The sequence below is a fragment of the Nestor notabilis genome, unplaced genomic scaffold (genome assembly GCF_000696875.1).
Source record: "Nestor notabilis isolate BGI_N333 unplaced genomic scaffold, ASM69687v1 scaffold27149, whole genome shotgun sequence".
In the NCBI taxonomy this organism is placed as follows: domain Eukaryota; kingdom Metazoa; phylum Chordata; class Aves; order Psittaciformes; family Psittacidae; genus Nestor; species Nestor notabilis.
In genome coordinates, this window is record NW_009944678.1 from 3,038 (window position 1) to 15,004 (window position 11,967).

Consider the following 11,967-nt stretch of genomic DNA (forward strand, 5'->3'; position numbering starts at 1 on the left):
GCCTGGGGGTGTGGGGCGGTGGCGGGGTAGGCCAGCCACACCATGGGGGCCGTGGCGGACAGCGGGAACTGGAGGGGAGATGTGATGTGTGATGTGGTGTGATGGCAGCAGAAATGCTCCTCACCACGGCCACAGCGAGGAAATGCTCCTAAACACCATGTCCTGGCAGCCCCGTGTCTCACCAAGAGGGCCCCGTGCACCTAAGGTGGGTTTTCCACACCCATTTGTCCTGGAAGCACCATCCAGCAATGGGCACAATAGAGGTGTGGGATCATGGGATGGTTTGGGTTGGAAGGGACCTTAAAGCTCCTCCAGCTCCAACCCCTGCCCCGGGCAGGGACACCTTCCACTAGAGCAGGTTGCTCCAAGCCCCTGTGTCCAACCTGGCCTTGAACACTGCCAGGGATGGGGCAGCCACAGCTTCTCTGGGCACCCTGTGCCAGCGCCTCAGCACCCTCCCAGGGAAGAGCTTCTGCCTCAGAGCTCATCTCAGTCTCCTCTCTGGCAGGTTCAAGCCATTCCCCTTGGCCTGTCCCTCCATCCCTTGTCCAAAGCCCCTCTCCAGGTTTCCTGGAGCCCCTTTAGGCCCTGGAGCTGCTCTAAGGTGTCCCCTTGAGGAGCCTTCTCTTCTCCAGCTGCCCCAGCCCAGCTCTCTCAGCCTGGCTCCAGAGCAGAGCTGCTCCAGCCCTCGCAGCAGCTCTGGGGCCAATATGATGCAACACCCAAACCCCAGCAGGCCCTGCCCCAGGGAACACTCCACCGCATCCCAATGCCTCACCTCGATCCCAAAGTACCGGTGCCCTTTTCCCAGCACAGCATCTACATACTCCAGGACCAAATCCACCGCCTCCTCCAGCAGGTCATAATTCAGGTAGAGACGTAGCAGCTGGGCAGCATCCACCTCCTGTGAGCAAAGAGGGAAAGGTCAACCAGGGAATGCACCCAGGAGCCACCACGATGCTGGAGGAACCTGCTCCAAGCCTCGGGAACAGGCACAAAGCATCTGGCACAGCTTCCTGGAGCTGGGAATGAGGGTGAAGTTCCAGTGAGGAGGAGCCCTGGAAGGGAAGGTGATGAGAGCTGGGGTGTTTGGCCAGCAGACAGGACACGCTGAGCGGTGACCCCCATCCCTGTTCTTACCTTGTAGCTGTTGATGAGCCAGTTGGGCAGAGGGATCCCATGTGCCAAGAGCTTGTTGATGACACAGCGATGGTACAGGCTGTTCTGGGATGGGTAACGCTCCAGATAGGATGAGAGCAGGCGCCAGGCTTCATCTGTGGCACTGCAAGGGCAGTATCTCCCCTTGGAACCTGTGCCAGCAGCTCCTGTCCCTGCCAGTGAGGCCACTGTGCCCTGGCCTGCTGCCCAAGGCCCATGAGGGGAGCGTGGTGACAGCACAGAAGCATGGATCTCCCCACGTCCCAGCCCCCAGCTCTGCTGTGAGGGGGTTTATGAACCTCTGACCCTCTGGATCACAGAGAGCAGCTTCGGGAGCTCTTCTCCCCCCTCAGCAGTCAAGGACCTACCTGGACTCTTTGGTGGTAACCAGGGCAGAGAGCTGGTTTGCTGCTAACCACTCCCAGGCCTCTGCCTGTGCTGCTTCCCCTCCCAGCTGCAGCTTGATGCACCTGCAGGTAGAGCAATGCAAAGGGGGGGGTTGCCTCCAGAGCCCCCCAACCTCACCACGGCTGCCAGTGGCAGAACCAGCCCCTGGCAGGACTATTCCCCAGCAACAGCCATGAATTAGGTTGGCACAAAAAGGCTTGGCAGGAAAAGGTGGGTATTAGAGTGATTTCTGAGCTGCTCTAAGTGCCAGCGAGGAACTGAAGATGTCAGCAAGCTTTAGGGCTTGGGTAGATGTCCTCCATGTGGCCAGCCACAGGACCAGGTCACAGCAGAGCTCACTGCAGAGGCAGAGGAGGAATCCTGGGGTTGGAGATGGGGACCTGACAACTGCCCTTTGAGAGCTGCCCAGCAGCTTGGACCCATCTCCTGTGAGCAGCAGCATCAAGCAGGAGATGCCTTGAGCCAGCGCAACAGGAAGGTCTCCAGATGCTGGTTGTACCTGGGCTGGGATCATCTGTGACCACCAGATGCCAAGTCTCACCCCTGAGACCAAGGGGACACCTCCCCCCCATCCCCATCTGCTCAGCAAAACTCCTTAATTTAACTTTTGAGGTGTGAAGGAGCAAGTTCCACCCAAAAGCACTACATTGGCTGGTGCCACATAGTCATTACATTCGCGGCTGCCACATAGTCATTAGCAGCCATGGCAAGAAGATGGTGGGGACAGCATCAGCTTCTGGCACTGGGGAGCTGCAAACTGCACCCCACAAGCATCGTGGAGCACGTGTGTGTCACCTGAGGTGGGCAGGAGAAGTTTGCTACGTACTTGAAGGTGAGTCCCTCAAAGATGGGTGTCAAGGGCAGCTTGAAGGTTTGGCACAGGGTGATGGCTGTGTCGAAGAGCCCGGCCCGGACCAGGAGAGCAACCGTTTCCTCAGGTGTGGAGTTGCCTGTGGGGAAAGGAGGATGAGGAACAACGGGGAGAACCAGGGCAGCAAGGAGGAGGACCAGGTAAATGCCTCTCCCAGCACACCCCAGTGCTTACTGGGGCCCAACCCTGCACCATTCAGCAGCAGTTACAACAGCACCACGGTGATGTCCCCGTGGAAAACACCCCCAGGGGTGCTCCTCATGGCACAGCTTGAGGCTCTCTTGGCCTCAGGAGCATCTCAGGAGCCACCCCTGGAGGGGCTGCATGAAGCAGAAGTGACCCACGGAGCCAGCCCTGGTCAGGCACAGGCTGGAGGAGGACACGGGCACTGCAGCCTGTGTCCAAGTGAACTCATCAGCTCAGCTCTGCCAGCACAGGCAGATGGGGCAGTGGCAGGAGGTGAGATCAAACTCAGCTCCTCACGTCTCCATTACTGGGAAATCATCTCCTCCTGATACTTAAAGGGAAAACCCATGTACATGTTATGTAACTTCTACCAGAGAGTGGTAGAACACACTCAGAGGGTCAGGGTGGGAGAGTTGCAGCTTTCTACTCCCCAAAAAAGAACCATTTGACAAGCTAACACTGTTGTGAAGCAGGATTGTCCAGGCCACTAACTTAAAAGTCTTGCACCAAGTGGGTGTTTTTAAGGCTTTCCAATTCTGCTTCATCTGGAGGCAATTTCCAGCAACATTTCCAAGCCTTTTAATCACAACTCAGGAGCTCAGCCCCACACTGCAGCCTGAAGCCAAAAGATGGGGGAAGAGCTAAAGATGCTTCTCCTGCTCTTCCTCTCCAAAGCTGCTGAACTCAGAGGCAAGGTCTCATAGCGGGGAGGGGAACTGGAGGGTCCCTGCCAGCTCCTGGCTTTGTCTCTGGGTCAGAAGCACATGGAGCTGGGACTGGAAGTGCTGTAACCACCTCAGGGGGAGCAGAGGTGGCTGCAGAGTCCCTCTTACCTGCCACAGCGGCTGTCGACAGGTCGTGCTGCACCAGCGTCAGCCGGATCCGGGACAGGACACATTCCCTCTCCAGGTCCTCCAGCTCCAGGATCTCGATTTGGTGACTTGCTGGAACACATGGAAGCTCTCAGCTTTGAAAACAGGGCTCTTTGGGCTAAATATCTGCAGCCTTCTGCCACCCTGAGAGCAGTCACAGCAGGGAAAGCACTGAAGGAAGGGTCAGGTTTTGCTGCCTTGAGCTGGGTCTGTCTCCTTGGTATAAATCCTGCTCTGCTCCAGATGTGAGCTGGTGGTTGGAAACAGCCCCTGCTCTGGCTGCCAGGATATGCTACAAACCAGCTCAGTCAGAAATAATTGGTTTAAAAATACCTGACCTGAAATTCTCCTGCTCTAACACTGAGGATTGCAAAACTAACCTGACACCACCATCCTGAGCTGGGGTAGACAAAGAGCAGAGACCTTACAGCAGGGACTCGCTACAACACCAGGGTTGCCAAGGAACAAAGGCTTGAACAACCAGAAATTGCTTTTTTATTGTGTTTAATTACAGGTTATTACCACTGAAAGTAAAAGGGATGGATGACAGGAGATAAAGCTGCAGAGGAGTGCTCAGCCTGGAGAAGAGAAGGCTCCTGAAGGGGACACCTTAGAGCAGCTCCAGGGCCTAAAGGGGCTCCAGGAAACCTGGAGAGGGGCTTTGGACAAGGGATGGAGGGACAGGACAAGGGGAATGGCTTGAACCTGCCAGAGGGGAGACTGAGATGAGCTCTGAGGCAGAAGCTCTTCCCTGTGAGGGTGCAGAGGCGCTGGCACAGGGTGCCCAGAGAAGCTGTGGCTGCTCCATCCCTGGCAGTGTTCAAGGCCAGGTTGGACACAGGGGCTTGGAGCAACCTGCTCTAGTGGAAGGTGTCCCTGCCCGGGGCAGGGGTTGGAGCTGGAGGAGCTTTAAGGTCCCTTCAATCCAAACCAGTTTGGGATTCTATGAATAGCTGTTACATGGCAGCATAATGCAACTGGGAGACACCAATACCAGAACTACCTCCCTTAAAACCCCACACTATTGACCTGAGCTGCCCTGAGCCATGTCCCTGCCCACAGGGGAGCAGCAGAGCTCTGAGGCTGGGGAGAGGCTGTGGACACACAAGAGACACAGGAAGCACCAGGACTGGACACTTACTTGGCACAGCCGTGCACTCCCCATCGTGGCTTCTCTTTGGGGATGCTCCAGGGCGCTCGTACTTGCAGGAGAAAGCAGAAAAGAGGGTTTATGCCCACCTGGTTCCCCTTGATAGACTAGATCTGAGGCAGAAGCTCTTCCCTGGGAGGGTGCTGAGGCGCTGGCACAGGGTGCCCAGAGAAGCTGTGGCTGCCCCATCCCTGGCAGTGTTCAAGGCCAGGTTGGACACAGGGGCTTGGAGCAACCTGCTCTAGTGGAAGGTGTCCCTGCCCGGGGCCGGGGTTGGAGCTGGAGGAGCTTTAAGGTCCCGTCAACCCAAATCTATATATACCCTATATATACACCAGTCCCTTCCCAAACACTGTCCTGCTTCTACACAACGACACAAGGGTGACATAGGGGACTGATGTCTGCCTTGAGTGGCACAAGGCAGCGCTGCACACACTGGCCAAGAAGGGGAGAGCAGCAGATTAAGGTGGTCGGTGCCTCCGCGCACATCAGAAAGGATTCTGGAAGCTCCTTCCCAAAAGTAGAGCTCCAAGTGTCCCCCAGTCAATAGCTCAGGTCAGAGGATTCACATAGAATCAAGGAATGGGTTGGAAGGGACCTTAAAGCTCATCCAGTCCTTCCCCCTGCCAGAGGCCACAGCAAGCTCAGGGTTTCCTACCACAGCTCCAGGCGCTGGCTGCACTATCCAGGCGTATTCCGGGCGGATCAACCGCAGGCAGTTCACAGCAGCAAGGAAACAATTTCCCTGTTTCTGGAGCCCCCGGAGCGTCCGCACCTCCCTGCCCAGGCGCATCCCGTACTCAAACATCACTGTTCCGGCTGAGGAGGGAAGGGGAATGCATCAGCCTGGAGCCAGGCAACCCCAGAGGCAGGAGAAGCAGTTCCAAGTGCCCATCCCGAGCTCACCCTTGCGGTAGTTGTGGCGGTAGATGTGGAAAGCATAAAGCAGCTCATAGTAGTTGTGGGTCATCAGGTCGACTGCTCGAGCGTGAGATTCGATGATCCCCACGACCTGCAGCACCCAAGGGGCTCAAGTGGGTTAAACCCCCCTTTAAAAGGAGAGCTTCTGTCCCCATTCCTCCCAGCACAGGCCAGTTACCTCGTTGTGGAGGTTCACGTAGGGGAATTCCACCAGGTCCTGGAGCTGGGAGCGCTCACACAGAACCACCACTAGCTGGCGTAGACAGTCCAGCTGCCTGCAGAGAGAACGGCACAGCAGCAATCCCATCTGCAGGCTTGGAGCCATGAACATGCTGCTGGCTGACAAGCTCCACAGGGTTTTTGTCTGGCTCGGAACCAACAAATCCCTTCAGACTTCTCCTGTGCTGGAAACAGAGATCCTGGATCCTCTGCAAAGGTCTCTCTAGAGGGCTCCCTCCCTCCCTCAGCTCTATTTGGGTAAGATTTATTCTCCAGCCTCAATTAAAAAGCATTCCTATCTCTCCTCTGAATGCCTATTCCAAAAAAGCTCAGCACATCCTCCTGTTAGGGTGAAGCTTCCTCTACCCTCTTCACTGCTGAAAGTCCAACTCTTTTCTTTACTCAACTAAACTGACTGGACTCCTAAAGCTTTTCAACATGTAACCCTTTAGCCATTCTTTTGGCTCTTCCCTGAATCACCTTTCTTTTCCCTCTCAGTTTCTTCCTTTGGGATAGCGCCCATCCCAGATATCCTTAAAAACCTTCTGAGCATGCCTTCTCACACACTAAACAGAACCTCTTAACCCAGCAGCCACATCATGCCCTGAAGTGTCATCTCCCTTTCAGTCTGATGGGGAAAATTGGTACATGGACCTCTGAGACAAGTGAGCATGAAGGTACAAAGCTGTCACCTACCTGCTTGGATCTGGGTTCTGCGTTAAGGCTACATATGCTTCACTGTTGTGACCCAAATCCAAGTGATGTTTGAAGATGCAAGTCCTCAAAGTAGCCTGAAAACACCAAAAGAACATAAAGCAACATGTTTTGAGTGATAAAACTGAAGAGAAATTCCTGTGGGAGCTCCCTGAAGAGCCAAATTGATGCAAAAGCAGTGCCCTGTACCTGGCTTCTCCAGTCATCTGCTGATTCCATGATGGCCAGGGTGGCCAGCTGGATGACCAGCTCTGGTAAACCCACCATGTCCAGCAAGCACAGGACCTGCAGAAGACAACAGCACCCTGGGTTATGTTGGCAAGAAGGTTTCTTTGGCCGTTAAAAGAGCTACTCCTGTCCCTACTAACCATGAGAGCAAGGTTTTGGCAGTGTTTAAGTGATCAGACTGGAACAGGAAAGGGTTTGGTTAACGCAGAGATCTGAATCAAATCCCAGCACAACAGGTCCAGGCTATGGCTTTCCTGAAGGATTCACCTCTACCCATTTGAGTTTTCCTTTAAGGTCCCTTCCAACCCAACCCACTCTGACTGTAGCACTGATGGTGACAGTAAACCCCAGTGACAGAGCTCCCAAGCACACATGCAGCTGCATTAAAGAAGTTCCCTCTCCAAGGACACCTGACAATCCTTCCTGGACTTTAAAAGCAGGGAATCCCTCTCAAGGAGCTGGGTCCCAGCCTGCAGCCTGGCTGCTCTCTGGCATTATGCAAGATCTTATCTCAACTCACAGACATTCATTTGCAGCTGCCTCAAAGCTTAATAACCTTCCCCTTAAGCAGCATCTCCCATCGAGCCTGGACATGTCTGGCTTCTGCCTCCAGCAGCTGGATCTCACCCTGCCTTTTCCTGCTGGATAACAAAGTCCTCTGCTATTAGGAAGCTAATAGGTGGAAAGTACCTAGTTTTCACTGCAGTCACCTCCTCATTCTCCCCCAGAGAAAGCAAATAGAGGTTTCACCAACCAAAAAATAGGGGGCTTAAGTCTCAAGTCACTCCCCTGAAAGCCAGGGATTGAGCAGGAATTCTCTCTCCGAGCAGTGTGTGTGTGGAAGGACTCGGTGCCAATTTACTTGGTCAGGATGATGTACATAGTGTTGGCTCAGCCCTACCTTGTTGTAGTACTGCAGGCGTGGAGTGGAGACCACCTCCCCCTCCTCAGGCTGGATTAGCCTGTCCAGGAACTCTTCTCTCCCCACCTCTGATGCAGCCTGGCAGAAGCAGTCCAAAGCCTAGAAGCAGACCAGAAAGCAGCTTGTGTGTGTCCCCTGGGGGCTGACCCAGCCTGTTGTACTGGTGAGAGGACACTGCTGCCTGCTCCAGCTCCAGTGCATGAGACCTGCTGGCCCCACGCTAACAAGAACTTCCCCAAGAGCAGGTCCCACCACCACCACCTTACAACCCCATCCTTTGCCTGAAGGCAGCAGAGCTCAGGATGATGGTACAGCAGAAACAAGGCTGGTCCTACCTGTGCACCAACTGCCTCCCAAAGGAAAAGGTCCCAGATCCCAGAGGGAGGCAGAGCTGGATGGAAGGAGACAAGATCCTCACCTTGTGGCCCTCACCCATGACCAGGTAGCACCTGCCCATCATGAAGCAGCAGGAGCCCATGTTCACGTGGCACCACGGCTGCAGCAGGCGAATGTATTCCTATGGGAGAGGAGGAACGGGAGACAGGTTGGACACAGGGGCTTGGAGCAACCTGCTCTAGTGGAAGCTGTCCCTACCCATGGCAGGGGTTGGAGCTGGAGGAGCTTTAAGCTCCCTTCTAGCACAAACCATTCTATGGTTCTGCAATTCAGGTAAGCACTCACTTGTGACCCGCAGGCACCCAGCACCAGAGGAAGGGTTAGCTCTGTAACATCAAAGTGCTATTTTGGTGGCTCCTTTAGCTGCTGTGCTCACAAAATTCCCAGTCTTCTAGCTCAAGGACTGGTTTCCCCACTCTCAAAGTCCTTTTGGTGTATGGAGACACCCCCCCACGCTCCTGAGAAACAACCTACTTCAAACAGCTCCAGCATCCATAGGAAGAGACTCAGAAACAGCCCCCTCTGCCCCCAAAATTCAGACATGATGCTCTGCAACCACTGCAAACCTGCTGCAGAGAAACACAGAGCATGAACCAGGGTGTACGTGTGTGAAGACATCAGGAGAACAGGCAAAGCAGGCGTGAGAGGAGCAGAATCTGTGCAGCAGGGCAGGAGAGGGAGAGCAGCCATGGATTACAGCAGCACAGACAGGCAATGGGGTGGAGCATTGAGGGCACCACAAATAAAGCCACAACACAGCCACTGGCCAGGGTGAGCTGACACAAGCTGGCCCTGTGCCTGCTCTGCCAGGATAATATAAGGGCTGCAAAGTGTCATCACTTGTCACTAAGCAGCGAGGAGGCACGATGACAACTCCAAAGCATCCCTCACTGGGAGAGCAGTGGATGCTCTTCGTATGTGAAGCAGCAGCAATGTCCCACTAGCAGGGGCTTAGAGGAAAGGAGGAGAGGCCAGAACCCAGCAGTAAAGCCAAGACCTCACAGGACAACCTGCACCTCTACATGTGCAATAAGCCACCAGCACATATCTCACTACCCCAGCCACTGGCCCGCTACAAGCCACGTGGCAACACACCGTCCAAACCCGGATTGAGCACCCAGATTAGCCAGCTCCAGCAGATAAATCCCACCTCGAGCTTGCTCAACAGCTTGTCATACAGAATCAGCCCCAAGGAGAGGTTTGGCTCTCATCCCAGGGCAGTGCTTTGGTTACTAGACCTTCTCTGGGCAGGGTGCTTCCTGCATTGCCACCTCTATTTGGGTCACCGTGCTTGCGCTCCCAGCAAAGCCGGTGTTAGCTCCCTGAGGTCAAGGCACTTAATCCATGTTGATGTGAGTGAGTGGGATCAGTAAGTGTAACAGAAGGTAGTGGGGAGGAGGAAGAGCTTGCTCCTGCAGAGATAAAAGCCTCTTGTGTCTCCTCGAGGCGGGACACAAGTGAGGCGAAAGCAATGCAAGGCAATTCGAAGGAGGGAGAACGAAGCTGCCCAAACCATGCTGGCATTTCCTGCCTCAAAAGCACATTTGACATTCTTCTCGGTGGCAATATGAGCACAAAAGAAAGTAATTCAGCCCCCAGGTGGAAAGGGGCTGAGAGAAGAAAAGGTTCTGTAAAGCACAGGAAAAGCCATCTCATTAATAGCAGCCTGCATAGCCCTGCATGCCGCAAGGACTGGCCTCAGCAGCGTGTCACATGGAGCTGCAGGCACAGGATCGTGAGGTTCAGAACTAGAGCACGAGTAGCTACAAGCACCCAGCCCCTGAGGAGCACAGGAGGAGATGGTGGAGGAACAGTGGCCTGAAATACAGCAGCCTACAGAGGCACCTGAGGAAAAGTAGTTCACTCCTCCGGCTCCCAAGAGGGTTGCAAAGATGATGGATGTTTCTTAAGCTGTGTTTTCACTACTAAGGACATGTAAGACACAGCTGAGCCCTCCAGGAACAGCACTTGGGTTGAAGACAGAGCCTTGTGAACCCCCAGCCCCGTGGGCAATCCATTTGGAAGGGCAGCACAGGAAAGGATGTGGGTACATGAGCAGCCAAGGAGCTGCTGGATTATGGGCTTGCTGTGACAGTTAAACAAGCTCCAGCAAGATGTTCCTTGCACATAGTCAGAGGAGCCCTGAGAGGCTGAACTCCTCCATGGGAAGGGTAGAGTAACCCTGAGCACTTCTGTCTCGGTTTGTCTTGAAATCATAGAAAGGAAAAGCATCAGATAAGCATTTAAAGTCATTCCCCAGCAAACTCTCTGTGATGTTATCTAGATTCGAGATATTGAGCAGAAACTCTTCTGTGAGCAGAGGTGGACACTGCAGGGAACAAGACAAGATGCATGAGGAAGATGGAGGAGATTTGCTACCTGCAGTTTGCTCATTGCTCTAACACCGTGATAGTTACAAGAGAGAGTTATAATAATGCCCCATCCCTGGCAGTGTTCAAGGCCAGGTTGGACACAGGGGCTTGGAGCAACCTGTTCTAGTGGAAGGTGTCCCTGCCTGTGGCAGGGGTTGGAGCTGGAGGAGCTTTAAGGTCCCTTCCAGCCCAAAAAATTCTGTGGTTCTATGATTCAATTCTCCAAAAGAATCATCCATGTTTCAGCTGCAGGACAAACTTCCAGCCCATCACCTCCAAAGGGAGATCTGGGAGGGGAGCACTTGGGAAGATTAGTTCATGTCCCGGCTGAGAAAGCAGCAGCAAGGAGAGCACAGATCGGACTCCAGCGGCTGGAAAGGTGATGGTTTGGGTAGCTTCTCCTAAGGAGAGGTAAGTAGCTGGGCAGAGCTCATTGTGGATGATACAGGTGTGACACAAAGTGTAGAGCTGCTACCAAAGGGCACCCACAACTGCACTCACTGTTCTTCCCCTTTCAGCTCCCAGAGCCAGCAGGAAGCCCTCACCTGGAGCTGGGTGTACTGACAGTTCCCCATCAGGCACTCTGGGAACAGGAAGCTGGGATTGCTGGGCCACCTGAGCAGAGGTTAAGGAACAGAGGACAAGCCAGGCTGGAGAGCTCGGAGAACTAGGCTGGAAGTCAGCTTGACATCCGTGCTCACTTTGTGGGGTGAAAGGAGAGAAGATTAAACCACTCTTTATACAAGTCATTATTCTGTAATAAGACTTATCCATATTAAAAACACCATTAACACATCTAATCCCCAACTGCCCAACTCTTGTTCCCCTTCCAAGTCTCCCAGCATCTCCCCTCGCCAAAGCAAGTTCCTAGAGCTCAGGGGCTTAAAGGCAAAAGCTCAAATCCTTTATTGTGCACCCAAATGGGGTGAAATCTTCAAATCTCACAAATCCCATTAACACCAACAACAGTCACTTGTCTGGGAGGCTTGTCTTGGAAATTTGGGTGTGGAAAACACTGATTTTGGAGCTGCAGATGGCAGAGGTGGCCATCTTAGCCCCTGAGTGCTCCACAGCCCAACACCCTAACCCCTCTGCTAGTCCCAACCCTCCTCCCACAGACCCACCGATGGTCCCAGCCTCAGGAATGGGACAATATGGAGCCTCCACAAAAGGACTCCAGGATTTCCATGCCTTATGGAACCTCCTCCTGGTTACAGTGAGCACAGGCAAGGATACAGGAGCGGCAGGAAGTCAGCCACTATCGCGGTGATGAGATGGGGCCAGTTCAAGCTTGTTTCAGCCAAGTTGGTGTTTGGTTGCAAGAAGAGTCGAGATATGATGTGCTTCCTGGCCACCTCCTGGAAGAACAGCTCCACGATTGTCTGAGGGCTGGATACTGAAAAAGACAGGTTAAAGGAACACTGAGAGGAGGGCCTGCAGCAGGCATGGAATCAACCAGGTTGGAAAAGAGCTTTAAGCTCATCAAGTCCACACTCCACCCCAGCACAGCCAAGGGCACCACTGACCCATGTCCCCAGGTGCCACATCCA

General features: G+C 54.0%; 1 protein-coding gene across 1 annotated transcript in view; it reads right to left on the reverse strand.

Moving 5' to 3' along the window:
* Positions 1-2: 2 nt before the first annotated feature.
* The window catches only part of NUP160 (nucleoporin 160kDa), a gene marked incomplete at both ends in the record, with an annotated part of 19,675 nt that continues 7,710 nt past the window's right edge, over positions 3-11,967 (reverse strand). The window contains 16 exon segments of the mRNA XM_010022526.1: positions 3-68; positions 779-904; positions 1,141-1,282; positions 1,527-1,628; positions 2,393-2,516; positions 3,457-3,563; positions 4,633-4,697; positions 5,304-5,464; positions 5,552-5,657; positions 5,745-5,841; positions 6,482-6,576; positions 6,689-6,784; positions 7,629-7,748; positions 8,068-8,166; positions 10,963-11,032; positions 11,654-11,813. Coding sequence (XP_010020828.1) covers positions 3-68; positions 779-904; positions 1,141-1,282; positions 1,527-1,628; positions 2,393-2,516; positions 3,457-3,563; positions 4,633-4,697; positions 5,304-5,464; positions 5,552-5,657; positions 5,745-5,841; positions 6,482-6,576; positions 6,689-6,784; positions 7,629-7,748; positions 8,068-8,166; positions 10,963-11,032; positions 11,654-11,813 — 1,736 coding nt within the window.